The sequence below is a fragment of the Hypanus sabinus genome, chromosome 8 (genome assembly GCF_030144855.1).
Source record: "Hypanus sabinus isolate sHypSab1 chromosome 8, sHypSab1.hap1, whole genome shotgun sequence".
Lineage (NCBI taxonomy): Eukaryota > Metazoa > Chordata > Chondrichthyes > Myliobatiformes > Dasyatidae > Hypanus > Hypanus sabinus.
The window spans coordinates 138,333,202-138,360,917 of NC_082713.1; the positions used below are offsets into that span (position 1 = coordinate 138,333,202).

The 27,716-nt window shown below is 41.3% G+C and overlaps 1 protein-coding gene and 1 long non-coding RNA gene across 3 annotated transcripts in view; one reads left to right on the forward strand and one right to left on the reverse strand.

The window, feature by feature from the left end:
• LOC132398476 (uncharacterized) overlaps positions 1-15,713 on the reverse strand; it is a 33,763-nt gene extending 18,050 nt beyond the window's left edge. Inside the window, exon 1 of the long non-coding RNA XR_009513667.1 lies at positions 15,575-15,713. This is a non-coding gene — a long non-coding RNA (uncharacterized LOC132398476). The remainder of the gene's footprint in view (positions 1-15,574) is intronic.
• Positions 13,871-27,716, forward strand: part of LOC132398472 (proline-rich protein 5-like) — an 85,627-nt gene continuing 71,781 nt past the window's right edge. Inside the window, exons 1-3 of one of the 2 annotated variants that reach the window (XM_059977969.1) lie at positions 13,871-15,706; positions 17,645-17,725; positions 22,842-22,890. In XM_059977969.1, the coding sequence (XP_059833952.1) occupies positions 15,576-15,706; positions 17,645-17,725; positions 22,842-22,890 (261 nt within the window). In that variant the 5' untranslated portion in view covers positions 13,871-15,575. Of the gene's footprint in view, positions 15,707-16,453; positions 16,474-17,644; positions 17,726-22,841; positions 22,891-27,716 lie in introns of those variants that run through there. The other variant, XM_059977968.1, reaches the window with a different exon arrangement.

The window sequence follows — 27,716 nt, forward strand, 5'->3', positions numbered from 1 at the left end:
CATTGGAGAGAGTCCAGAGGAGGTCACGAGGATGATTCCGGGAATGAAGGGGTTAACATATGAGTACGTTTGGCAGCTTTGGGCCTGTACTCACTGGAATTTAGAAGAACGTTGGGGGATCTCATTGAAACCTACCGAATATTGAAAGGTCTAGATAGGGTGGATGTGGAGAGGTTGTTTCCTATGGTGGGAGTATCCAGAACTAGAGGGCGCAGCCTCTAAGTGGAGTGGTGAGCCTTGAGAAGAGATAAGGAGGAATTTTTTTAGCCAGAGAGTAGCAAATCTGTGGAATGCTCTGCCACAGACTGCGGTGGAGGCCAAGTCCATGGGTATATTTAAAGCAGAGGTTGATTGTTTCCTGATCAGTCAGGGCATCAAAGGATATGGCAAGAAGGAGAAGGTAGGGGTTGAGGGGATCTGGGATCAGCCATGATGGAATGGTGGAGCAGACTCAATGGGTTGAAAGGCCAAAATCTGCTTCTATGTTTTATGGTCTAAATACTGGAAACCAAATGTACCATCATATATTATCTTAGAGTACACTTAGTAGATGAACATCTTTCAGTCAGCAATAGAAAAATAGCCAGTGCTTTACAGACACTAGAACCAGAACAAAAAAAATCAACATTTTTACAACAATATCAAGAGTTACAAACTGCAAAATTATTTGTCTTATACTTACTTGATCATCATTATAAAAGTTTGATGAATTTGATCAGCTACAACAGTCTTTGGTGCTTTGCAGAAGCGACTTTGGTCTCGCCACGACATTAAAATGGCAACCAAGTTCAAAGTATATAACACAGCTCTCTTACTATCTCTGCTTTATTCAACTGAAACAATGACATTTTATCGGAAGCACATCAAGAAATTGACCAAGACACAACTCAGGCATTCACGCCAAATATTACACATCAAGTGGCAAGAGAGGGTACCAGATGTGGAGGGGCTCAAACATGCTGGGACAGTCAGCGCAGAATCGGTCATCACAGCTTCTCAGCTGCATTGGACTGGTCACGTCACAAGAATGAGCGATGATCGTTTACCCAAAGCTGTTTTCTGTGGGGAGCTACATGAAGGAAAGAGGAAGCACGGTGGTCAGAAGCTGCGCTACAAAGATGTGCTCAAGCGCCATATGAAGAGCACTGACATGGATGTCAACACCTGGGAGAAAGATGCTTTGGACAGAAGAAGTTGGCACTGCATTGTCAAGAAGTCAATCCCAGCTATCGAGGGGAAAAGGCAGAAGAAGTATGAAGCAGGTCATGAACGCAGACATTTGGTGCTAGAGCAGTCAAATCACAAATGCAACCGATGTGGGAGACAGTGCCAATCCAATGCTGGTCTTGTGGCCCATAAACGTGCCTGCAGAGACTAAACTCTCAGCACAGTCAACATCGAAATCGATGGACAGCCGAGGAAGAAGCAGATTTGATCATCAGGATCAAAACAAAAATTAAGAGTTTTGATTATTTTTAACAAATCTTTGTTATGATTTTATATATCTTTGTCAATATATAAAGAAAAATTTTGCATTTTTAAAATAGTTTAAGTACTTGTGTTTTTGGCCTGAAGTATATTTACATTAATGTACACAATTAATGAAAAACAAGCTCCCACAAATAGCAATCAAACCATTTGCTCCTCATGGATGATTTAACGTTGGCCAAGACACTGGGGATAACTCCCCTCCCTTTCTACAAAACTGCACCATAGGCTTTGTTATCCACTAGAATGGATACCTCCTTGTGCAATTGGGTCTTCAGTTTCCTCATTTGCAGACCTTAGGTCAGTTCAGATTGGCAACAACATCTCCATTGAGCACATATATGAGGCGCTGTTGCAAGATCCATCAGCAAGGGCCCCCACCATCCAGATCATGCTCTCTTCTCACTGTTGCCATCAGGAAGGTGGTACAGGAGCATCAGGATACAGACCACCAGGCTCAGCAACAGTTATTACCCGTCAACCAGGATCAGGTTTAATATCACCGACATATGTCATGAAATTTCTTACCTTAGAGGCAGCAGTACAAAGCAACACATGATAAATATAGAAAAAATAAATCAATTGGAGTATATATATATATATATATATATACATATACATACATACACTGTTTATATATATATAAATAATAGTCAAATTTAAAATAGGGCAAAACCAGGGGAAAAAAGTGAGGTAGTGAGGCACGTCCTTGGTGATGGGGCTACTTAATAATGTACGTAAACTTTCTGTGGCACCACTCCTTGAAGGTGTCTTGCTAGTACTGATGCACCATCAATAACTCTCGGAGACAGGAGGCGAACGATTGGCTTTTATTAGCTGCAAGAGACCACCACACAACATCCTGGAGACTGAGGGAGGAGCAGTGCCTCCAGTCGCCTTTATACAGGGGTCTGTGGGAGGAGCCACAGGAGCAGTCAGCAGAGGGGCGTGTCCAGACAGGTATATGTAGTTCACCACAAGTACCCATGGAAGAGCTGACTGATTTTACAACTTCCTGTAGCGTATTTTGATCCTGTGCAGCAGTCTCTCCCCTTCCCCATACCAGCCTGTCAGAATGCTCTCCTTGGTACCTCTGCAGAAGTTTTTGCAGAGGGGATAACTTCAATTGCTCCATCACTGGACTATTCCCACAGCCTATGGAATCAGTTTCAAGGACTCCTCACCTCATGCTCTCAGTAGGAAGGAGTTGAATTAACACTGCTTCATGTGCAATTTGCCACCAGCCTAAAATTTAGTAATCTTACATTTTCAGATGTGAAAGTTGGGCATGAGTTAATCAGACACAGCCAACTTACTTCAATTTCTGGGCTTCTGTCCCATAGTAACAACCAGTACTTTGCAGAGTAGTGTTGAAGATTTGTCTTATGCAGTAAAATGTGCTGGACCCACCCTACTGGTCTCTCCATCCATAATGTGGTGTGGTGCTTCATGGGCTTGCAATGACACACCTCAGTGGAGCAGCTTATTTCTGGCCTCTGGTTATTCTGTTGTACAATCTGCCGATGCTAACAGGTTGGCTGTCCATGCAGCATTGTTCCTATTTCAGAAACACCCAGTATGAAGGGTTATAAATATGAAAGCCCATTGCAGTGGGTTCAATCTAACATGGAAGTCTGAAATTAAGGGATTTGTCAGATTCAGTCTTATTAGATCAGCAAAGCAGAAGTGTTACTCTTCAACATCTTGTCACTACTTAATGTTTTATTTGCATAACTAACACATATTTTCCATGGTGTTTATTCATCTAACAACACAAACATCATTGGTTCTTTTGATGAATTAATAATTGACTGACATAAAGGCAATTTGTGTTTTCTATTTCTATTTTGTGTCTTTAGATTTAAAGTGCCATGGCAGTATTCAGAGGATATCAAGGTTTTTTCATGTTTAACGTCCCTCAGTGAATATTGTCAGAAAGAGACAAACTGGTTAATGTATCTTAATTCAGTTGGTTGATTCTGTTTGTACTCAGCCCAAGTCCTTCATTTTTCTACATCATTGTCAAAGATACATGGCTGATTAGGATAAGATGTGATGTTATACAAATGCAGGTCTCTACTTCCAAAGGAAAATCCAAATATTAATGCATTTTATGAATGTCAGCTGATTTTTTTGTGAATGAAAGGGAATTCTTTTTTGTTATTGAAAGTAACTACAGTATACAATTAATTCAGAGTGCTAAATAGATTTGTCACGGTCCCGACTGTTAATTCCCCATTTTCTCCTCATTTCCTTTGATAGCGGTACGCCTGGTTTTCATCAAGACCCACAGCATAAGAACCCTAGCTTTGCACCCACTAGTTGCCAGATCATTGGTTTTGCCAGTGTGGTTAATAACGTTTCCCGGCCGCTTAGGATTGTGTGTTCTAAGTTTTGCTTCAGTACCGAGATTTACCTGTGAAACTCTTGTCTCTCTCTGTCAAGATAAGTTTTCTAAGTTCTACTCCAGTCCCAAGGTGTACCTGTGAAACTCAGTCTCTCCATGTCAAGGTAGTACTTCAGCACCGAGGTTTACCTGTGTAACTCCACCTCTCCGTGCTAAGAAAAGCTTTGTCTGCCGCTTCCCTTTGTACGCTCCATGTCAAGATGAGTTCTGCCTGCCTCCTGCTTCCCTGCACTCCCTCCTGTTTGCCGTTCAACGCTCACGCCCACGTCTGCATCCTAACTCAATCTCCGTGCCCGTGTCCTGTGTTTGGGTTCGCCTCATTCGTTGCAACAAGATTACTTTCCTGTACATGTGCATTTCCAACTTTTCAAGGTCTTAAATTCCCAACAATGACTTGTATTCACTCAGAGTATTTGCAGCAATGATATAGCGAAAATAGAAAGAACTGCTGAAATTGAAATTTATGTATCACCTGTCACTTGCCCTGTATCAACCAGAAGTCATTAAAGGGGCCATGGGTCGTTTCAGTTTAAAGTTCCAATGGAATAACTATTCCCTGAGAAAACATGGGGTATTCAGCTGCCAGATAAGAACATACCTGTTACTCCTCTTCATTGAAAACCTTTTTTTTGGCTTAAGAATTAATTCAACTAAGCAATTTAACTGAAACCTCACATAAAGAAATTAAAACAATTAATGAAGAACATGTGACTGAAATTGGAGTATTATATAATCTATGTAATCCTCTGCATCAACAATCACTCTATGATTGTGGTTTTCCTTCTGCAGACAGCACACTCATCCATAAAGCACTCAACATTGAGAAGGTTCAGCTAGGACATCTCGGTTAATCAGCAGCCTAGCCGAATTACGTAGTGTGTCCATATTGAGCGTTGGTTCTTCTACTCCTGTCTTGTGAATTTTTTTCATCTGGACCTCCTTTTCATTCTCACATCTGGCGGAAGATTCGTCCCATAAAACTATCAATAGTCTCTGTGCTTTCAACCATCCCTCCATTGGGGCTTCCTTCTCACTTAGTGATACATTTAAATTTCACAAGCAAGAACTTGCCTGTTCAGAGCAAGCCAATGGCTTCTATGTTTTTGTTACATAAATAGCCACTTCCTTATTAATGTGATGTTACACAGACTTCTCCAAATACAAGCACTTCTGATAGACACAACTGCTAGCCTTGTATCGAACATAGAACAGCACAGCACAGTGCAGGCTCTTTGGCCCAAGATGTTGGGCTAGTATTTTAACCCACTCTAAGATGAATCTAACCCTTCTCTCCTACATAGCCCTATATTTTTCTTTGATGCATGTGTGCAACTAGGAGTCTCTTTAAGTGTCCCTAATAGTAATTATCTCTACCACCACACCCAATGTGCTCCATGCACTTGCCACTCTGTAAAAAACTATCTCTAACATCCACCCCATACTCTCCTCCATTTGCCTTTTTATGCCCTCTCAAAGTAAGTTTATCATCAAAGTATTTATATATACGTCACCATAAACAGCCCTGAGATTAATTTTGTTTTGGACGTACTCAGTAAATCCAATATAGAATCAGTGAAAGACCAAAGGCAACAAACTATGCAAATATAAAAGGAAAAAAAATAATAAATAAGCAATAAATATCAAAAAACATGAGATGAAGAGTCCTTGAAAGTGAGTCATTAGGTTATGGGAATAGTTCAGTGATTGGACAAGTGAAGTTTCCCACCTGGTTCAAGAGTCTGATGGTTGAGGGGTAATAACTATTCCTGAACCTGGTGGTGTGTATCCTGATGCTCCTGTACCTTCTTCCTGATGGCACCAGCGATTAGAGAGCATGACCTAGGTGGTGGTGGGGGTCCTTGATGATGGAGGCTGCTTTCCTGTGACAATGCTCTTTGGGCAGATGTGCTCAATGGTGACAGATTGGTGGATGTGCTCGAATTAGTGATTGCTGTTCTGGGAAAAAGGTGCTGGCTGTCCGCACCATCTATGCCCCTTATCATCTTATACATCTTTATCAAGTCACCTCTCGTCCTCTTTCACTCCAGAGGGAAAATTCCTAGTTTGCTCAGCTTTCCTCAAAAGATGTGCTCTCTAGTCCAGGTAGCATCCTGGTAAATCTCCTCTTCACCCTCAACCTTTTACATCCCTCCTATAATGAGGCAACCAGAACTAAACACAACACTTCGTGTGGTCCAACCAAAGTTTATAGAAATGCAACAATGCCTCTCACTTTTGTACTCAATACCATGACGATGAAGGCCATATGCCTTCTTAACCACCCTATCAACTTGCATGGCAGTTTTGAGGGATCCTGCCATTAACCTTCCAAAGTGTATCACTTTGCATTTCTCCAGACTGAGTTCCATCTTACTAACACACCTTTCCTTCTTCAAATATGTAATTTATAAAAATCACAAAGAGCAAGGCTCCCAGAAGAGATACCTGCTGAACCCGTCCGGTCATCAAATTCCAGTTAGAATATGCTCCACCTACCACTACACTGTGCCATTTGTTGGCAAGCTAATTCAAAATCCACACAGCTAAGTTTCCCTAGATCCCATGCCTCTTATCTTTCTGAATGCGCCTAATGATTTACTAAAATCCTTTTACACCACTTCCATTGCTCTACCTTCATCAATTTGTTTTGTTACTTCCTCAAAAAGCATTAATTAGGCTTGAGAAGCAGGATCTGCCCCTCACAAAGGAATGCAGACTTTCCCTAATCCTACTATGCTTCTTCAAATGCTTGTAATCCTCTCTCCAAGATTCCTCCCCAATTATCTGCCTACCACTGATGATAGGCTCATTGATTATGTAAAGACACGAAGAAAATAATAATACAAATGAATCTATTTGTCTTAGAATTAAGCAGAATGAAAATTTACTGTCTGAAGTTCAAGGTTCAAAGTACATTTATCCATCACACAGCCTTGAGATTTGTCTCCTACAGGCAGCCTCAAAATGAAGAAACCCAAATGAACCCATTAAGAAAAAGACCGACAAACACCAATATGCAGAGAGAACACCTCAATATGTAGAGAGTTTAGAAGAACAAGGAAATTTCATTAAGCCTCTGAAAATTCTTACAGGGCTTGATAGAAACGATGCAGAGATATTTCCCAGTGTGGTGTGTGTATCTAAACCAGTCCACCATCAGGAGATTGGCCACTCAGTATTTGAATAACAATGAATCTCTACATCCAGAGGGTAGGGGTTGTTTAGAGTTTTCTATTGCGGAGGACTAGGGATGCTCAGTTCCTGTGCATATTCAACAGAGAGGGTGGCACTGATGTAGAGCTGGTAGACCTGCAGCTTCCACTCCAGTAACCTGATTCAATTCAGAATTCCACTGATGTCCGTATGACATTTATACATTTTCCCTATGACCATATGGGTTTCCATTAAGTGCTCTTGTTTCTTCCCAGATCCCAAAGACTATAGGTTGTTAGGTTAAGTGCCAACTATAGATTGCCCCTAGAGTGCAGAACCTGGGGAGATTGATGGGAATGTTTGGAGACTGAAAAAAAAAACAGGATTAGTATGACTGAATGCTTAATGGTCACCATGGGCTTAGTAGGGCATTAGAGATCAGTAGGGTTTTATACAGAGAGATTTAAGGGATGTGGAATTAATGCACACAAGTAAAAGATCAGCTATAGCTTTTTTGAATGGTAGAACAGGGATGAAAAGTCCACTGCTTTGTTTCTAATGTTCTCAATCCAACAGCACCACCCAAACCCACAAATTCTACCACTTGAAAACAAGGGAAGTAGGCATGTGGGGAAAGCACTACACACAACACTGAATTGGAAATATTAGACACAAGATTGGAACCCAGTGTGGTTTCCTGCTGCTGTAGTCCATCCACTTCCAGTTGAACATGCGTGTTCGGAGATGTCCCTCTGCACACTACTGTTGTAATGTGTGGTTATTTGAGTACTGTCACCTTCCTGTCAGCTTGAACCAGTCTGACCACTGTCCTCTGATCTTTCTCATTAACAAGCTGTTTTCACCCACGGAACTGCTTCTCACTGGATGTTGTTTTCTGCACCGTTCTGTGTAAACTCTAAAGGCCACTCTGCGTGGAAATCCCAGGAATTCAACAGCTTCTAAGGCCGCTCAAGCACCAATAATCATTCCATGGTCCAAGTCATTTAGATCACATTTCTTCCCCATTCTGATGTTTGGTCTAAACAAATGAACCTCTTGACTTTGCCTGCATGCTTTGAGTCATTAAATTACTGCCATAAGATTGGCTGATTAGATATTTACATTGACAAGCAGGTGTACAGGGAGACCTAATAAAGTGGCCACTGAGTGTATTTCACTGGTCCTTCAGTGAGATTGGTTTTAAATTCTGGAACTTTCCACCAGCATCATGAGAATGGCCTTTACCAGGAAGATGCTGACGATTTGAATAAACAGAGAGTTGGCAGTTCAATTCCCTTAAAGTACAGGTACAAGTAGCAAAAGAAAGGCTATAAGGATTCAGATTTAATCTTTAGATTTCTAGCATCTATATGACTCCCTCATCTACTCATCCCTTCCCACTGATCTCCCTCCTGGTATTTATCCTTGCAAGTGGAACAAGTGCTACACCTACTCCTACAACTCCTCCCTCACAACCATTCACAACAGTCGTTCCAGATGACGTGACACTTCACCTGTGAGCCTGTCAGTGTCATCTACTGTATATGGTGTGGCTTCCTTTACTTCAGTGAGACCCGACGTAGATTGGGAGACGGCTTCATCAAGCACCATTGCTCTATCTGCCACAAAAAGTGGGACCCCTGTTGGGCACCATTTCATTTCGACTTCCCATTCCAACTCATCAGTCCATGGCCTCCTCTACTATCACAATGTGGTCATATTCAGATTGGAGGAGCAACACCTCATATTCCATCTGGGTAACCTCCAACCTGGTAACACAAGATCTAATTTCTCCCCTTCTCTCCTCTCTTTTTCTGTTCCCTATTCTGGTCCACCCACTCCCCTTCTCCTCCTCACCTGCTTTGGTTCTCCTCCTCCTTCCTTTTCTTCCATGGTCGACTGTCCTCTAATAGATACCTTCTTCAGCCCTCACCTCTTCCACCTATCACCTCCTAGCTTCTCACTTCATCCTGCCCTCCCCATTCCCCTCACCTATCACCTGCCAGCTTGTTCTCCTTCCATCCACCCAACCTCTTTCTTTGCCCTTTCTTTCCATTGCTAATGAAGGATCTTGGCCCAAAAGGTTGACTGTTTATTTCTTTCTGTAGATGCTGCCTGACCCGATAAGTTCCTCCAGCATTTTATGTAATGCAGAAACAAAGCAGTGATGGCAAATTCATGAAAAACAATGGCAAGTTGTATAAATAAGACATCGCAGAATTACCAGACTACATCTAGCACAGGAAATTTTGAGTCATTGGGAAAGAGTTCAGATAGCAGGTGTAGTTTTAGTAAACCCAACAAAAGGAAAATTCTGAATATTACGCATTGTTTTGTTAAATGAATAGGGAAAAATCATTTCCTCTGGCAACAGTCAATGGTGACAGGCTATCACTTTCAAGTTAGCAGTGAAGAGTTAGCAAAACTCATGCAAGAAATCTTTTTACAATGGTGATTATAATCATTGAATGCGTAACGCAAAGAGTAGTTTATCTGTAAAAAATGAATAAATATTTAACATAGAGCTCCCGGATAAGAACTGGGCAAGGAAATTAGTTCTGCTCTAGCTGAAACCTGGCAGTAATTCAATGGGCTCCTCCTGTGCAGTGAGTATTTGTGTTTTTACAGATGTTCCAAGGAAATTAAATACTAATAATGCTGATTTGGCTCCATAATCTTTATTTTTGTTGAATCATCATCGTTTCCTTAATGCTACCAACAGAATATAGAGCAGTACAGCAAAGTACAGGTCCTTCAGCTCACGATGTTGTGCTAACCTTTTAACCTACTTCAAGATCAATCTAACTTTGCCTTCCTACATAATCCACCACTTTTTCTTCCATATGTCTAAGAGTGGCATAGTGTGAAGGCCATCACACCATACACCTTCTTAACCACCCAATCAAATTGTCAACAAATTTGGGATACCGACCCCAAGATCCCTCTGTGCCTCTACAGTGCAAAGAATCCCACCATTAACATAGTACTCTCCCTTGAAATTCGATCTTCCAAAGTCCATCACATCACACTTTACTGGATTGAACTCCATCTGCCTCTTCTCAGCGCAGCTCATCCTACACATGATCCACAAGACACTAACCTTGTGTCATCTGTAAACTGACTAGCTCACTCTTCCACTTCACATTCAGCTTTCTCAGGTTCCCATGCCCTCTAACCTTCTGGATGAGCCTATCATGGGTAACTCTGTCAGACACCTTACTAAAATCCATATGCACCACACCCACAGCTCTACTTCAGCGATTTGTTTTGTCACTTCCTCGAATAACTCAATCAGGCATGTGAAGCATCAACTGACCATCTCAAAGCCATGCTGACTATCCCTTATCAGACTATGCTTCTCCAAATGTTTGTAAATTGTGTCTATAGGAATCCTCTCCAGTAATTTGCCCACAACTGATATAAGACTCAGTAGCCTGTAATTCTCAGGATTATCCCCATTACCTTTCTTGATAAAAGGAATAACATTTGCCACTCTCCAGTCTTCTGGAACTATTCTTGTGGCCAGTGAGAACACAAAGGTCATTACCACCAAAGATGCAGCAATCTCTTCCCTCATTTCCTGTAGTAACCTGGGGTGTATCCCATTCGGATCCGAGGACTTGTTAATCCTATTTTTTTAAAAAAAGATCCAGAACATCAAAGTAATGAATGCATATTAAGCATGCAGATATAATTGAAAGGTACAGTTGTTGTTCAGACCAAAAATCAGAATGAGAAAGAAATGAGACTTTGTCCATGGGATGATTATTACTGCCAGAGAGTGTGGTTCGAGTATCTCAGAAACTGATCTCCAGGGATCTTAATACACAACCGTTTCTAGAGTTGACAGGGAATGGTGTGAAAAACAAAAAAAAATACAGTGAGTGGCAATTCTGTGGGCAAAAAGGCCACAGAATGAGGTTGAAGGAGAATGGCTGGAAGGTTCAAACTGATAGGAAGGTGACAGCACCTCAAATAACTATGCTGTACAACAGTAGTTCAGACTCAGATTTAAAAGTAACTCCTCTAAAAAGCAGACATATTTATCTGCAGCCACCAGTAAGTGACTTCTTTTACAGAAGAATCTCTCTGAACCCAAATGTTGAAGTGGATGGGCCATAGCAGCAGAATACCATGAACACAGACTCAGTGGCTACCTTATTAGATGTTGTCACTGATCAATTGGACTCAAGAGCACACACATATTTACTCCTCAATCACACTTTATTCAACTTGTGCACAAGGAAAACAACATGGCCCCTGTCACTGCACCGCTCTGAAGCAAGGACAGAAAAATGATATTTTTGTACAGTACAGAATTGGCTTATCAATGACGGATACTGACCATTTGGTAAACTGTTTATATTTGAACTTCTTACTTTCAAGATCAATCGCCAGGCACAATAGATGTTAAAAAGTCAAAAGAAACTACAAGCTGACAACCGATGATACTTCGAAGCTAGTAAAGTAATTGTCCCTTAGTGTGTTTCACATTCTTCAGGTATATTCTCATCTCGTTTGCAACCGGCAGCCCTTGAAGTGTAAAGGGGAGCTACATTCTTCAATGACGTTTCTAGAAAAGGCCCCGCTTGTCTGGGTTGATTACACACTGCCCTGGCTTTGCTTTCCTGCACACTGTCTTTCACCCCCGCCTTACTGCACACTGGTACAGGAGGTACCTAATAAAGTGGCCACTGAGTGTCTGCAACTTACTTATTTGAAATGATTTTGTTTGCTTTATTTCCTGTTGTCCAAAGCTTTTGTAGATCAACGTAGAACTGCAGAACAGCACAAGTTCTTAGAGATAAGAGTAGAATGCACCACACTGGGTGACTTTTGAAAAGCTACTCAAAAATTGGCACGTATTGGCTTACGTACTTTCAGATAGTAAACAAGAGACAACAGACTCTCAGTTATTTGTGCAACATTGTGAATTCAGTATTTGGAATTTCTGTACTAAATATCAAATAGCTCACAATACCTATAAACGTCAGAAGTCCCAAGTCATTCGCAAAACTACTAGGTGCCACAAGATGCTCTGTATGGTTAGTGATTATCTTGAAGAGTGACCTTGTAGCTCCAGTCTGTTCTCCCGGTAAATTACCATACCTGCTTTCCCTAGATTACCTCTCAGTGAAGTACTAACCATGCTTCTTGTTTACATTCCGCTGCAGATGGGATCTGGCATTTGCAGGCTAGTACTAGCAGGCTATATTGCACTCCATTTTAAAGTGACGTATAAACTAAAACACATGGGTAGGATTAGAGTTATACAGAACGGGGGACAGGTCTTTCAACTGCCTGGCTAAGCATAGCTCAAATTTTACCAGCACACTATTGTTGGTAAAACTTAAGATAGCTTTGAGCAGAGACAGATCGGCTGGTTGAGTGGTGTCTCAACAACAACCCCACATTCAACGTTGCCATGGAATTTGATTGTGGGCTTCAGGAGAACACAACCCAATCCTCATTGAGGGGTCAGTGGTGAAGAGAGTGAGCAGCTTCAAGTTCCTGGATGTCAACATCCTGAAGAATCTATCCTGGACATGATATATTGCTGTAATCAAGAAGGCATGCCAACAGCTCTACTTCACTTAGGAGTGTGAAGAGATTTGGAATGTCTTACAAATTTCTGTATGACGGAAAGCATTTCGACAGCTTTCATCGCAACCTGATATGGAGGCTCCAAATCACAGGACTGTAAGAGGCTGCAGAAGGTTATAGATTCAGTTAGCTCCATCAGAGACACAAACCTTCTCATCACTAATAAAATCTTCCAGAGGCAATGATTCAAGAAGGCAACACTCGTCACTAAGGACCCTCACCATCCAGGACATGTCACCTCCTCATTACTATCATCAGGGAAGAGTATCAGGAGCCCGAATACCCACACTCATCTTCCCCTCCACCATCAGATTTCTGAATAGTCCATGAGCCCTACCTCATTATTCAGAAAAGCACACAGAACTGCCTTTTTGCTTTCGCGGTAGTATTCTGTAGTTCTTACCGGGAATTCTTATAGGTTCCACTGCCACTGACCTAGCACTCAGCAGACTGTGAACCTCCTGTTTCATCTCATCCATGTGATACCTTAAGTTCTGTGATCCCCAAGAGTTCTTAATATATTAAAATTATAGTTTCCATTTTCTGTTCTACATTCCTCTAGGTGTCAATGCAACGTCTCTTAAATAGAGCGCACCCTTTTATTTGGGGCAAGGGGATTTGCCTCAAACAAAAGTGTTGCATAACTGATCAGAGATATGCCTAAATGGTGGCAGTTAACAGAGAAACAAAGACTTAATTCGCACCCATGAGTATTCTATCATATTTCACCTAAATGCTAAATTTCAACAGTAAACTTGTACTTAACTGGAGCTGAAACATGGATCTTCAACTTTGATATTTCACAAAACTTAGAATAAAAAGCAATGCAAGGATATTCATCCCAATTTCTTTATGAAGAAGCATGGCATCAAAGGGACAACATATTAATGATAAAAAGGATTATCAATTCATCAGAAAAAGTGCAGAGACTGATAATAGCTTGCTTACTTTTACGATATCAATGATATTTGGTCATTGCCCATAAAGCACACATCTCCCCAGGATAATGAACATTAACAAACAGCAAAAAAAAAGTTGCAATTTGAAATCTTGCACTTCAGCTTTCATTACTTTGAACAGTACAAGTATAGTAATTTAACATATAATAGATGTTAACTTACTTGTCCATGTTTTATTGCAAGGCTTGATCTATTATACAAATGGATAATGTCAATTTTTAAAATAAAGCGGACAGTATATTATGTTTCAGAATCAGGTTTAATATCACTGGCATATGTAAATTGTTAACTTTGTGGCAGCAGTACAATGCAATACATGATAAATGTAGAAAAAACAGAATTACAGTAACTATATATGTATATTAAATAGTTAAATTAAGTAAACCAAAAAGAGAAATAAAAATTGTAGTAGTGTTCATGGGTTCAAAGTCCATTTAGAAATCAAATGGCAGAGGGGAAGAAGTTGTTCCTGAATCGCTGATTGTGTGCCTTCAGGCTTCTGTACCTCCTTCCTGATGGTAACAATAAGAAGAGGGCATGCCCTCTTGTGTGATAATTACTGTTTGCAAGGTTTCTATCACTCAATTTACCTTATCATCGGGAAAGATTTTCCTCCTCATTCCCAAATGTCTTATATTCATTTCTACATTGCTATGTTTTATTAAAGCAGGAAATAATGATAAATAATTGTGTGTTTATGCATTACCTTTCACATTGTAAAATGTGTTCAAGTATTTTGAGAAGTAAATCCCTGTAATAATTCCAACCTAATTCCCCATAAAGGCTCTGCAAGAAGTGAATGATCTGTTTACTGGGTAATCTACATCTTATCTGGTTAGTTTAAGAATAAATGTTAACAAGGATGTTGGGGAAATAAAAATCACATACCCTACAATTATAGTAGGGGAGCTTTTTGAGCAGAGACAAAAGCCAGTAAAAATTTGGTCAGGGTGTAAGATCAGATGTTAAATCCCTGGGGTTAATTTCATGCTGTCGATCAAGATGAGTTTCACGTCCAGCTTTCTCAGAACTATGATGAAATATCAGTCAAACCTTGGAATGGAGGAATTAAGCAATAATTGTCTGACTCAGCGTGACAAACCTGGGCTGAGTGAATGGAAAGTGGCGTTAATGCAGTTTGAACTCCGAGCCTCTATCTGAATTATTACTTATTTTAATTTATGCAGAAATAACAGCGGTGCGAGGTTTCCAATTGAAACGCTCCAGCTGTGTCTGTAGTTTGCCCAAAATAACTTCAAATCGCTTTATACTAAAAATGTGACTTTTTAAAGGGTCAATGGAAGAAATATGAAGATTCTATTTTTAGTAATTAGTTCAAACCGTGTGATCAATCTGTTCCGTAACAGGAAGTGAACTCTTCTCCAAACTATGTTCAGAGCAAGGTGCAATGCTAACTCCTAGAACATTTTCTTACTGTTCTTTTTAAGGAAACCACGACAGGAACACTTACACCCTGTTGCGTTTCACACTTACTGCCTGAGTATTAGACCTGCTGGAAACCTCTTAGTTCTAAATTCAAGTTTATTTTTCGATTAAACCTGTTGCTAGTGTCATTTTCAACTCGCCCCTCACAAAGTCATCTTCCTGAAGGCAGCGGGGATTAGCTCACGCAGCCGGATTTGGAGCCCAGTGCGTTGGGAGGGAGGGAGGGAGAGGATGTGCAATTGCTACGTGTAACTCTCCCTCCGCCCCACTCTAGGTTGATGCTGAATTGCTAGCCACTAGAATGTGCAATCAAGTTGAAAGTAGCCTTTGAGATTAGTGATTTTTTTTTAAGTTGCACAAATTCTGGTGAAATTTTCACGACTGTTGAGCTGGTTTTGTCTGAGAGCGCCACTTTTAGCGGAACCAGCTTAACTCTGGAATCGAAAGGTTTTTCTCTGCACTCAGCCCTCAAAACAAAATCCTTTCCCTCTCCCGCCGAGCCCGGTTCTGCACTAACCATGAGGAATTTCCGCAGGCCGAAGTTCATGAGTTCGCCCAGCCTCTGCGAGCTGGGCAAGAGCGAGCAGGCGGCCTTGGAGGAGCGAGGGACCCAGCAGAGACGCGCCGGCTCCAACGCCACCTGGAACAGGTAGAAGGCTGCGCGCCGCCCCGGCACCGTCTAACCTTCTCGGTCAATGTTCAAGTCAAACTCCGCACTACGCGATTCCGTCTCTCGCATTCGGTTCGTAACCTGCTGGGGGTGGGGAAGAGGGGAGCTACTCTAACCTCCACCAATCCGATGGGATCGGCTCCAGCGCTGGTCTCCGTCGCCCGGAGAGCAACATTCATCGAAACATCGGACCATTGATCCGACAGATGTAAACTAAATCCGCCCTCCACCCCGTCAGTCATATAACTCGGCCCCCTGGAAATTCAGCCCCTCTCCTAAACCGCAACCCTCACCTTCCCAAGGGCGTGTGGATTGTCTGCCTCACCCCGGAGTTTGCCCCTAATCGTCAAAGTTCTTGGTGTTTCAGGCGAAATGTGGCCAGGCTCGCTGGTTGACGGCGGACTTTCATGCCCCTAGGAGGGGCAGCATGTAATGTAGAGGAGGTGGTCAGGTGTCTGTTATTTAGTACTGAGAAATATCTGCAAAGGAGCAGCTGAATTGCTCGTATGCAACAAAGTTTTAATCCGCTTACATGTTTGATTACTATGAGAGTGTAAAAAATTAATGATTAATAGAACAGTGAAATATTTTGTCAACACGTTTGTTGGAAACTTGCCCCCTGGAGCTCTTCATGCGGATTTTAACAGTGAGACTAAAAGAAGTTACCAAATGCAGCAAATGATAAACACAAGAAATTCTGGAAATCCAAAACAAAACACACGCAAAATACTGGAGGAACTCAGCAGGTCAGGCAGCACCTATGGAAATGAAGAGTAGCCCTTTTGGGCCTAGACCCTTCTTCAGGATTGGAAAGGAAGGGGGAAAACGCCAGAATAAAAAGGTTGGGGGGGGGGGAGGTGATAGGTGAAGCCAGGAGGGTGGGAAAGGGCTGGGGCGGAAGGATTCTGATAAGAGAGGAGGTGGACCGAAGGAAGGGAAGGAGGAGGGGCACCAGAGGAGGTGTTAGACTGGTGATTCTCTTGTGCCACCATGTTCCTCAGGGACCTTATATTCCTCCTGGGTAGCCTCCAACCTGATGGCATGAATATCAATTTCTCCTGCTGATAAAAATAAATCCCCCTCCTCTCTTCTATTCCCCTCTCTGGCCTCTTACCTCTTCTCACCTGCCTATCCCCACCCCTTGTGCCCCTTCTTTCCCTTCTCCTGTGATACGCTCTCCTTTCCTATCAGATTCCTTCCACTTCACCTGTCGCCTTCTAGCTCTCCTCCTCCCCCTTACCCCACCTTTTTTATTCTGGCATCTTGCCCCAGTCCTGAGGAAGGGTCGCAGACCAGAACATTGACTCTTTGTTCATCTCCATAGGTGCTGTCTGACCTGTTGAGTTCCTCCAGCATTTTCTGTGTTTTGCCAAAGACTGCAAGTTTCCCCAGATGTTCCTTTGAAATTAGCTTCAATATGAGAGGAATATTATAAAACTCTGACATCTACCCATAAAAAGCAAGATTTTATTGTTATTTTTGTAAATTGCACATTAACATAAAAGGTAAAGGCAGACCTCTTTACAGCCATGCATGCTTCTGCAGAGCCCTTCAAAGAAAATGGAGTGTTGCTTGAATAGTCTTGCTAACCTGTTAAATGTCTGGTTATGCCAGTCTTTTAACAGTAATGCTCGGTCATCCCTTAGAGCCTGCTATATCGTTATTAATAAACAAAATGACCTGTACTTTAACACAGAGTTGGCAGCCACTGTGCCACCTCCTTGATTCACCATGAGATTAATTAAATTAGAATCAGAAGAAGGCAAATAATTTGAGCAAGTGAAATTTAATCCAAATAAAAGTGCTGCCAACTTGATATGTAAACATCAGTCAGTTTACCAATGTGGTCAACTGAGTGTATCAAATTGTTTCTTTATCTATACAAACATTGAACAGTTTCCTTTCTTTAATTTCCAGCATACAGAACGCCGTGATTGCTGTGTTCCAGCGGAAAGGTTTACCTGATAATGAACTTTATCATCTCAACGAGGGGGTCAGGTAAGCAGTTTTGTATTACTGAAATCATGCAGTTGAGCATACCTGCATTAAGAAGGGCTCAGGAAACTCATCCCATGGGTAACTAGATGCACTAGGTACATTTGAATTTCTTTTAATGGTTCAGAAATAAAGTTTATGGGAGGAGCTTTTCATAGCACCATAGTGACTCAAAGCCAAGTTCATTGTCACTTGCACAAGTAAACATATGCACAGGTGCAATGAAAAGCTTGCAGCAACATTATAAACACGTAACATGAGAGACACCACTTTTACAAAAAATGCATAAATTATACAGAATAATACAAGGAAGAACACCATTCGGACAAAGCCCATGAGGTGGGAGGTGATCATAGTGTTGCTACACTGGGGTAGTATTAGGATTGTACAGGTTAGTTAAACCGGTGGTGAAAGAGAAGTTACTTACCTTGAACCTGTGAGAAGGTGGTTTGGCCAAGATGGTGGAGATCTTTGAAGATCAATTCTTGAGGTAGTGTCTCATTTAGATATGCTCAGTGATGAGGAGGGATGTGCTTATGATGGATTGGGTTGAGCCCACTTGTTTTCTACAGCTGCTTACCTTCCTGTGCATTCAGATTGTGATACCAGACCATGATACAACTAATCTGATTGCATTTGTAGAGGTTTGTTAGTGTGTGGTGCTGTCATACCTTTCTTGTGATTGCATCTACATGCTGGACCCAGGACAGGTCCAATACGTTAATATGCAAGAGCTTAAAGCTGCTGACTCTGTCCACCACTGATCCACCTATGTAGTCTGAGGCACATTCATACTCTTTTCAATAATCAGTCCTTTAGTTTTCCTTGTGTTGAGCGAGGGAGATGTTGTTGTGGCACCACACGACAGGTTGTCCTGTATTGTGATTCATTAGCACCTGTGAATCGTTCAACAACAGGCATTTATAACTATTTCCCAGGCTTTGATAGACCACTGTTTACAAGCCTAATAACTGATTTTCTTTGTGCTTGTGGTGATAAGGACTGCTCACCATTCAGTTGACGTTTCAGGCCAAGAGCCTTCTTCAAGATTTTGATTAAAAAGTTTCGCCCAAAACTTCCAACTGTTTATCCCTTGCCATAAATGCTGCCTGCCTTGCAGAGTCCCTCCAGCATTTTGTGTGTTGCTCAAGATTTCCAGCACTTGCACAATCTTTTGTTTATGATCACTACTCTTGTTTGAAATTGTGGCTAATTCTCTGATGGTGGGCGCTTCATGGCATTAATCCTGCAGGCTGGTAAGGGTCTTTTCTCCTAGCTTTTCCTGCCACCGTCAGGGTCTGCAAAACCTTAGCACTTCAACCAAATGACAATTTAATAAAATTCACTCTAATTTTTTACAAACTAATGGCCCATCAGAAGACAGCTTAATTCTATCCACTGCAACCCTGCAGCTACATTTAAAACAATGTTTTCTAGATATTGATCAGAAGAGGAACAGTTAACTTTGTGGTCCCAATGCACTGCGAGCTGTCATGGGTTATTTGGCATTGAAGAGAGCGGAACATGAAACTGTTCACTGAGAGATTTCACAAGAAGTGGCAGTATTTTGGACTGCTTAAAATATTAGAATTTTATCAAAGGCAGCATGACATCGAAAGAGAGGGCATATAACTTTGCAAAACTTCCCATGAAACTAGAGGACTGGGAAGTTTTAAAAACCAGCAGAAAACAATTTAAAAAAAACAATAAGGGGAGCAAGTATGAAGGTAAGCTAGCTAATAATATAAAGGAAGTTACAAGAAGTTTTTTCAGATACAGAACATGTGAAGGGCAGGTATGAGTGGACCTCAGATCGCTGGAAAATGTAACTGGATAAATAACAGAGAAATGGTGGACAAACTGAATAAGTATTTTGTCACAAACAAGAGAGAATCTGCAGATGCTGGAAATCCAAGCAACACACACAAAGTGCTGGAGGAACTCAGCAGGCCAGGCAGATAGTATTTTGTCATTCATTACAAGCCAGCAATTCAGGAGAGTCGGACAGAGGACAGTGCATTTGCTATAAGTAAGAAGAGATTACTAAGTGTGTCCAGTTGTTACTAGGAGGCACAGTAATGTAGTATTTAGTGTGACACTGTTACCACACCAGTGACTTGGATTCAAGTTCATACGTTCTCATAACTGTGTGGACTTTTTCCAGGGGCTCTGGTTTGCTCCCACACTCCAAAGACATGCAGGTTACTAGGTCAATTGGTCACATGGGTGCAATTGGGCAGCACGGGCTTGTAATTCTGTTGCATCTCTAAATAAAATTACAAATTAGGAGAAGGTTCTTGGGAAGGTTGAAAGCCACCTAGGCTAGATGGATCATACTCCAGGGTTCTGAAAGAGGTAGCTGAAGAAATTGTGGAGGCATAAATAGTGAACTTTCAAGGACCACTAACATCAGGAGTGGTTCCAGAAGGCTGGAAAATGGCCAATAGCATTCATCCTTTAAGGAGGGAGGGAAGTAAATGTCTGAAAATTATAGGCCTTTTTTCAGTGGTTGGTACAATTTTAGAGCCCATGAGTAAGAATGAGGTTTCGGGGAACTTGGAGGCACATGGTAAAATAGGCCAAATGGTTTCTGTAAGAGGAATTCCTGCCTGACAAAATTGCTGGAATTCTTTGAGGAAGTAACAAGCAGGATAGAGAAAGGAGAGTCTGGATGTCGTTCACATCCACTGATTCTTATCAAAGTGCCAACCATGAGGCTGCTAAACAAGAGAGAAGCCCGTGGTATTGCAGGAAAGGTACGAGCATGGATAAAGGACTAGTTGACTGGCCTACGGCAAGGAGTGGGAATAAAGGGAAACTTTTCTAATCGGCTGTCAGTGACACGTTCCGCCAGGATCGGCGTTGGATGTGCTATTTAATGATCTTGATAGTTTTGTGGCTAGGTTTGCAGGTGATACAAAGATAGCTGGAGGGTCAGGTGGTATGGAGGAAACAAGAGTCTGCAGAATGGATAAAGAAGTGGCAGATAGAATACAGCATGGGGAGGAGTATAGTCATGCACCCGGTAGTAGGAATAAAGACGTAGACTGTTTTCTGAATAGGGAGAGAATTCAGAAATCAGAGGTGCAAAGGGACTTGGGAGTCCTGGTGCAGGATTCCCTAAACGTTATGTTGCAGGTTGAGTTGTTAATAAGAATTATTAGTAAGCAATATTAGCATTCATTTCATTTTAAAATATAAAGGCAAGAATATAATGCTACGGTTTTATAAGACTTTGATCAGACCACATTTAGAATATTGTGACCAGTATTTTTGGCCCCATATCTTTGGAAGAATGTGCTGGTGTTGGAGAGGGTCCAAAGGAGGTTTATGAGAATGATCCCAGAGATGAAAGGGTTAATACATTTAATGGCGCTGGATGTGTATTCACTGGAATTTAGGATTATGGGGGGGAATTTCATTGAAATTTATCAAATATATATATATATCTAAGACTTTTGCACAATACTGTATGAGTGAGTAGGTTAGGGGCATGCTGTGTTGGAGCTGGAGGCAAGGAAATACTTGCGAAAGTATCTAGTTAATGTTCAGCACCCACCAAACATTTTTTAAAAAAGAAAACAGATGGTCTAGTCATTCATGTTGCTGTTTGTGAGAAATTGCTATCTACATTTCATTGCTCTATTTCCTGCCCTGCAGTGTAACTCCCAACCAACAGTTGCTTGGCTGTAAAGAGCCTCAAGGTGCCCAATGTTGCATGAATGAACATAAAAGGAAAACTGCAGATGCTGGAAATCTAAAATCAAAAATGCTGGTCTGTGAGAAAAGAAACAGTTAATGCTTTAGGTTATCTTTCTGTTCTGTTGGATGGATAGATTTGCATTTATATATTTTTACCAAATTATTAAGTAAAAACCTACAGATTCAAAATAATCAAAGTTTTGTTTACAATCAGTATTTTAAAAGCTTCTTCACAATCTAACTTGCTACTAATGATCATCCACGAGGATACATAAAGGTGCACAACCTGCTATCAAGAGCATTGTATAGTTTTGGCAGAAGTTCCTATTGAGATTTATATGATGTAGACTAGTAATTTATTTTTAACTTTTCTGTGGTAAAGGTGCAAGCTCTTTCTGTAGAACACCCTGTGACTGAAATGCTTGGAAAAATAGGTTCCAAAGCAAAAGTGTTGATAAAGAAAATATAGCAAAAGGCAAAGGTTGAATGTTTCACATAACAGTGATAAGAAGCAGAAATGATGTAGAATAATGATTAGAAGCTTTATCCAAAACTATGTGCAACCTAGAAGACACACAAGCATTCTCAATTGTCTTTAAATGAGTTTCAGATGAAAACAGAAAATGCTAGAAATATTCATTGTCAGGTAGCATCCGTGCACAGAGAAACAGTCTGTATTTCAAATCAATGACACTCCAACACTCCAATGACAAGCTCAAGGATGCATTGCTGAAGCATTCCTGACCTTAAATGCTGGTCTTTCTCTGTTCACATGCTGTCTGCAGAGTGTTTTGACTTAAATTTCCAGCATTTGCAGCTTTTGCTTCATTTAAAAAATTTTACGTTTTTTTTAATTGGTGTTTCTAAATTGTATTTCCAATTTGTGTGGCATTTACGTTTTCACCTTATTAAACACTGTCTTCAATTATGCCATCAATTAGTTCAATTTCAGATCACAGATTGGAGGCAGGGATATTCAGTTTAAATCTAACCAATCTATTGGGAGTCTTGACAAGATCGAATACTATGCTGATTTTACACAGCACTCAATTTTGATTACCAGTGTGCTTAAATTGACTCCTTGATGTCACCATTGTCACTACCTCTGAGTTAAAGTTTATTCTTCTGTACAAACAATATGCTGCTCTCAAACTCAAAAGTACTGCTGATTTTACCACCGATGTCTCACATGATCCTGCTGTGACTTTGCTGGTTAAGAGCAGTTATGCGCTGTGGGTTCCTGCCAGCTGGTGACCTCAGGATAACACTGATTCTCTAGTCTAAATAATCATTCCCGTCATCCCCAATGAAGATGGCAGAGTTTGTCATTGAAACATTCATTGAAATCAATATTTGCATCTGGCTGGAACCCCGAGAAGAGATTATTAATGATTCTCTTTTTCATTTCTTTCTGTAGGCAGTTGTTGAAAACTGAGCTTGGATCTTTCTTCACAGAGTATCTTCAGGTTGGTATCATTTGTTCCTCTGTCCCTCCTCTGGAAATATTTTGTATGAATTTGGACATTTTTTCTTTGTCTCAAACACAGGCTGTACACGGGTTTGTGCCTGAGGGTGAGGAGGAAGTAGATGGTGGGGGGGGGGGGGGAGTTGATGGACTGTCAAAAGTTTGAGCAATGAACCAATAATTTTGAGTTGGTCTTCCACTTTAGAAGATGACTTGTGTTAAAGCTATCACGTTTCAAGACCCTTCACTTAGCTTCAGTGTATATTTTGTCTATAAAATTAGGATGAAGGAGAAGTGAAACACTCTGGGGATTCGGGAGGAAGTATGTTCTCCAGTAACTCTCAGCATAGATCCTGTATGGAAACTGGTGCAGGAACTGGCTATTCTTCTAATCGACGATATTTTGTGAGAAAAGAAGTAGTCTACAATTTACTTTGTGTTTTCTTAGGTTTTTGTTTTATCATTTTCTACCTAGTCAGTAGTGATTATCTAGAAGGACACATTTTTCACAATACTGAATATTTTGTAAAGTAACTTCAGTCTTGTGCAGTGCATTCTGCAAGGTCCATTTCAGATTTATCACAAGGAGTGGTTACGACAGGAAGATCCCATTATAAGTGTGGTTTTGTTGGAGGCATCAGTTCTGACCACAACACTTGCCTTTTCTGGTCACTTACCTGGTCTGCCATAGAATTTCCATTTCTGCAAATGATCTCATTTCCAACTTATCTTGTGAACGGGATTCCATTCTGTCTTGCCATTTCCTCATTCAGCTGACTATTTGAATTCCCTCTGCTGCTTCCCTTTGCTCTCTCATTCCAAAATACCGATATATCATGTCCTACAGACCCATTATTCCCTGATCTTGTTCCCTTTATTGAATCTGAGATCCCAATAAATTAGGTAAAACCATGATCTATAAATTATTGTATGACTTTGCTCCATTCTATCTATACAGTTCACCTTGGGCTGTCTAATGCCAAACACTTTGGCATCTGAAATGGTGCAGAGACCAAAAGGCTCGTTATTAACTGGGAGAGTAAACAGAAAGAGGCAAAGTTGGACAAGATACTGAACTAGGAGAGGAATGCTTCTCAGCAGGAGGACAATTCTCTTATTTGAACTTTAGCAAGAAAGAAACACAGAATATTTGCACTCTATTAAAGGTCATACTCTCGGGATCCACCGCAGAGCAAGGATTGCTTTGACGATGGCAGACAAGAGAAGGATATCATGATCCTAGGCTAGAACTTGAATTACCTGCAACATTATTCAGCTACAATGCAAGAATGCACTGTTTCAGACAGGGCTGGTGGGGTGGCAGAAACAGCAGAGGAAGTGGTTGGAGTCTGAATGTCGTCTTCCGGAGAAGGAAGGGGAGTCATGTGTTCCACAATGTAACTTCATTCCCTGAGGCATAGTCCTAATCATTCCTCTCGCAAATAGATGATAGGTTGTTTTGACCCGCTGTAAGCCAGTCAGCTGTGATGAAAGTAGCCTAAGTTCACGGAGAGTTAACATTGGATAGAAGCAGCTCTGGGCAACTTAGCTTTCATTTCTACTGCCCCTGCAGGTCAAAGGCTTAGCCATGTGCACTTGGAACATTCTTTTTTTATCAGTCCTACCTTTAACCTATTCCCTCTGGTACATCAACAACTGCTTCCTGTACTTGATCAATATTCAAATTTGGTACTAATTCGGCTAATTTTTATGATTACGTGGTTCATCTCTCTCTCTCTCTCTCTCTCTCTCTCTCTCTCTCTCTCTTTCATTTCCTTCCTGGATCTCTCCATCTCAGGGACAGGCTAACAACAAGCATCCACTGCAAGCCCACAGACTGCCACTGCCATCTTGACTATACTTCCTTCCATCCTGTCCTTTAAGGACTCCCTTCATTTCTCCCAGCCTCTCCTTCCATCTCTTTTCAGACTCTCTGCATAGGTGTCTCTGAACTGTTTTACCTATTGCTGAAAAGTATCTTCTGCTGTACCAAAATGGACAGGACCTTTAAACCATATCTGCTCTATTTCCTGCCCTCTACTCTCACTCCCTCTCCTGGGCAGAATAAGTGTTGAGTTCTGTTGGTCCTCACTTTCCATCCCACCAGCTTTAACACTGCATGGTTCAAACTTCATAATTAACACAGCTCCAAGAAGATTCCTTTACAGCTTTCGCTATTTTAAAGGGATTTCTCCCTTCATGGTCCTTGGTCCACTCTTCTGCTTCCACCTGCACTTGTCTTCTGGCACTTTGCTATACAGGTGTCCCCCACTTTACGAATGTTCGCTTTACGCCGCTTCGCTTTTACCAAAGACCTACATGAGTAACCTGTTTTCACATTACAAAGAGGATTTTCGCTTTTACAGAAAATTTTCACGTATAAATTAATGGTCCTTCGCCTTATGCCATTTTGGCTTAAGAAGGGTTTCAAGCTCTACCTTTGTAAAGGGGAGGCACCTGTATAACCACCTATCCTTTCGCCTATCCCTGTCCCACCACGCAGGAACCCAGCCTTTCCAGATGAAGCAGGATTCATCTGCACTCTTACTAGTCCAGAATACTGCAGTTGGCACTCACTACGTCTACATGGCACAAATGCAGACTGGGGGATTGCTTTGTCTAGCATCTTCATTCAATCCACAGGAGTGGCACTGAGCTGCTGGTGCCTACCACACTAATTCCCCCTCCCACTCTTCTCCGAACAAACTGGGTGTGTGGCCTTTGGCATTATTGCAATAGGTCACAATGAAGGCTGTAGGAACAACACCTCATCTCTGTGTGTCCTCACACTGCAGCCTTTGGCACTCTGAACTGCAGTTTAACTTACTCTTTCTGGCTGACTGTACCATCACTGGCCATTTCTGCCAGTTATACAAGAGTGATTTTCCGATTAGTCCTGCATGACACAGAGAATGAGACATAGTCTGCTTCCAAGTGACTCATTAGCACATTTGGTTTCATCCTCTCAGAGATATTACCCATCTCCCCCAACATTCTTTGTTACTGAAAACTAACTTGTTTTCTCTTTTTTGCATTCTTACCCAAGGGGTTTGACCCTGAAACTTTCAAACTATTTCCTTCCCTACCCGCCGCTGCCTGTAAAGAGTTTGTACGTTCTCCCCTTGGCAGCTTGGGTTTCCCCCTGGTGCACTGCTTTCAGAAATGTACTGGCTGATGGGTCATTGTAAATTGTCCAGTGATTGGGGTAGGGTTAAATTGAGGGTTGCTGCCCGTCGCATCTCGAAGTGCTGGAAGTGCCTACTCCACCCTGCATACAGGGTGCTTCCAGCATTTTCTGAAGCTGTTTCAGACTTGATGATCTGCAGTTTTTCATTTTGTATTTTCATACTCTGAAGCCTGTTTTTTCAATCCTAATCTAGATCCTTTGTAATGACATCACTGAGGAGTAGTCACTTTGGTAACCCTAAATCCTCTCACCCCACCCTTCTGAAGTTATTTGTACCCCATGTTGGGGTGTGTCCTGCATCAGAAACAATAGGCATTGGTTAACATGTACTGTTAAGGCTCATGTCTAGTTTTGGCCATGTCATGTTTATCCTCCAAAGTTGTTTTTACTGCTGTTGTTGTGGAAGACTCTTCGCTTCCTCCTGGGATATGGAGAATACAGCCTTCTAACAGCATTTGCATAATTGCCTTCACAAGCATTAATACAAACCACAAGATCATTTTAAATTCTAACTCTGGCAACCTGGGGGTGCTCATTATCGATGGCACAAAGGGTTGTCATCTTTGGGGAAATCGAAAGATGATCATGTGAAGCTTGGTTTCAAAACAGGAAGTGAGCCATATGGAGCAAGATGGGCTAGAGACAACAGAAACCACAGCTGTTGGAATCTGGACCAAAAACAAAAAAAGGGAGAAACTCAGTAAGTTGGGCAACATCTGTGGAGATCAACGAATAGTCAATATTTTGGGCAAGTTCTCGCTTTACCACTTCCTCTCACTTTTTTATACTGGCTCTCTCCCTTTTCCCTTTCAGTTCAGTTTTGGCCCAAACCTCAGCTGTCTGTTTCCCTCCAGAGAGCATGCCTGACCTGCTGAGCTCATCCAGCTTCTTGTTTGCAAGGCCTGCTATTCGCTTGGTGTAAGACACCCAAACAAGTGAAAGCTCTGTCTCTGGGACAGGGTCGTCAAAGTACCTCAGAGAAATGCTGAAAGCAAATGAGTGTGAATTCTACATGCGAATGTAGCTTGGAGAACATTATGGTCTGAATGCTGCCACATATTTGCAAAGCAAGAACCTCGTTGATGTCGCATGGACTAGGGTGGACAGGTCCACTTCACTGTTGGTGAAAAATTGCTCTCTAATCTTAATAACATCAAAATTATTGTCTTCACTGAATAAGATTCGTTTCAAATGTAGATATAAATTAATTTTGTAAAGTTTCTGCTGCCAAAATCATCTCAATTTATTAAGATTAGTGATTTATTTTTCAACAGTAAAATCTCCAAATCCTATTTCATGCAATTTTATACCAAATGAATAGCAGCTTTTGTTCTGTTGTTTCACCTCTTATCTCAATCCCGTGTCTCACATGATCACCCTTGTTTTCCAGGGTTAACAGAATAACATCAGGGTATTTCTGAGTTTATCTTTAATTGACAAAAAAAATTATGAAACAAGTCTCCCCCTCTCCCCCCGCCCAACTTTCTGTTTCTGTCTCTCTGTTTCCCTCCTCTTCTACCCCCCAACAACTCAAATTACATTGTAGTTGATCTGAGAATCTGCTTTAAAAATGAGCTGCTAATGAACAAATGCTGGAAGAAATCCTGAATATTTTTTATATTTGAATTGAATAGTTGGCT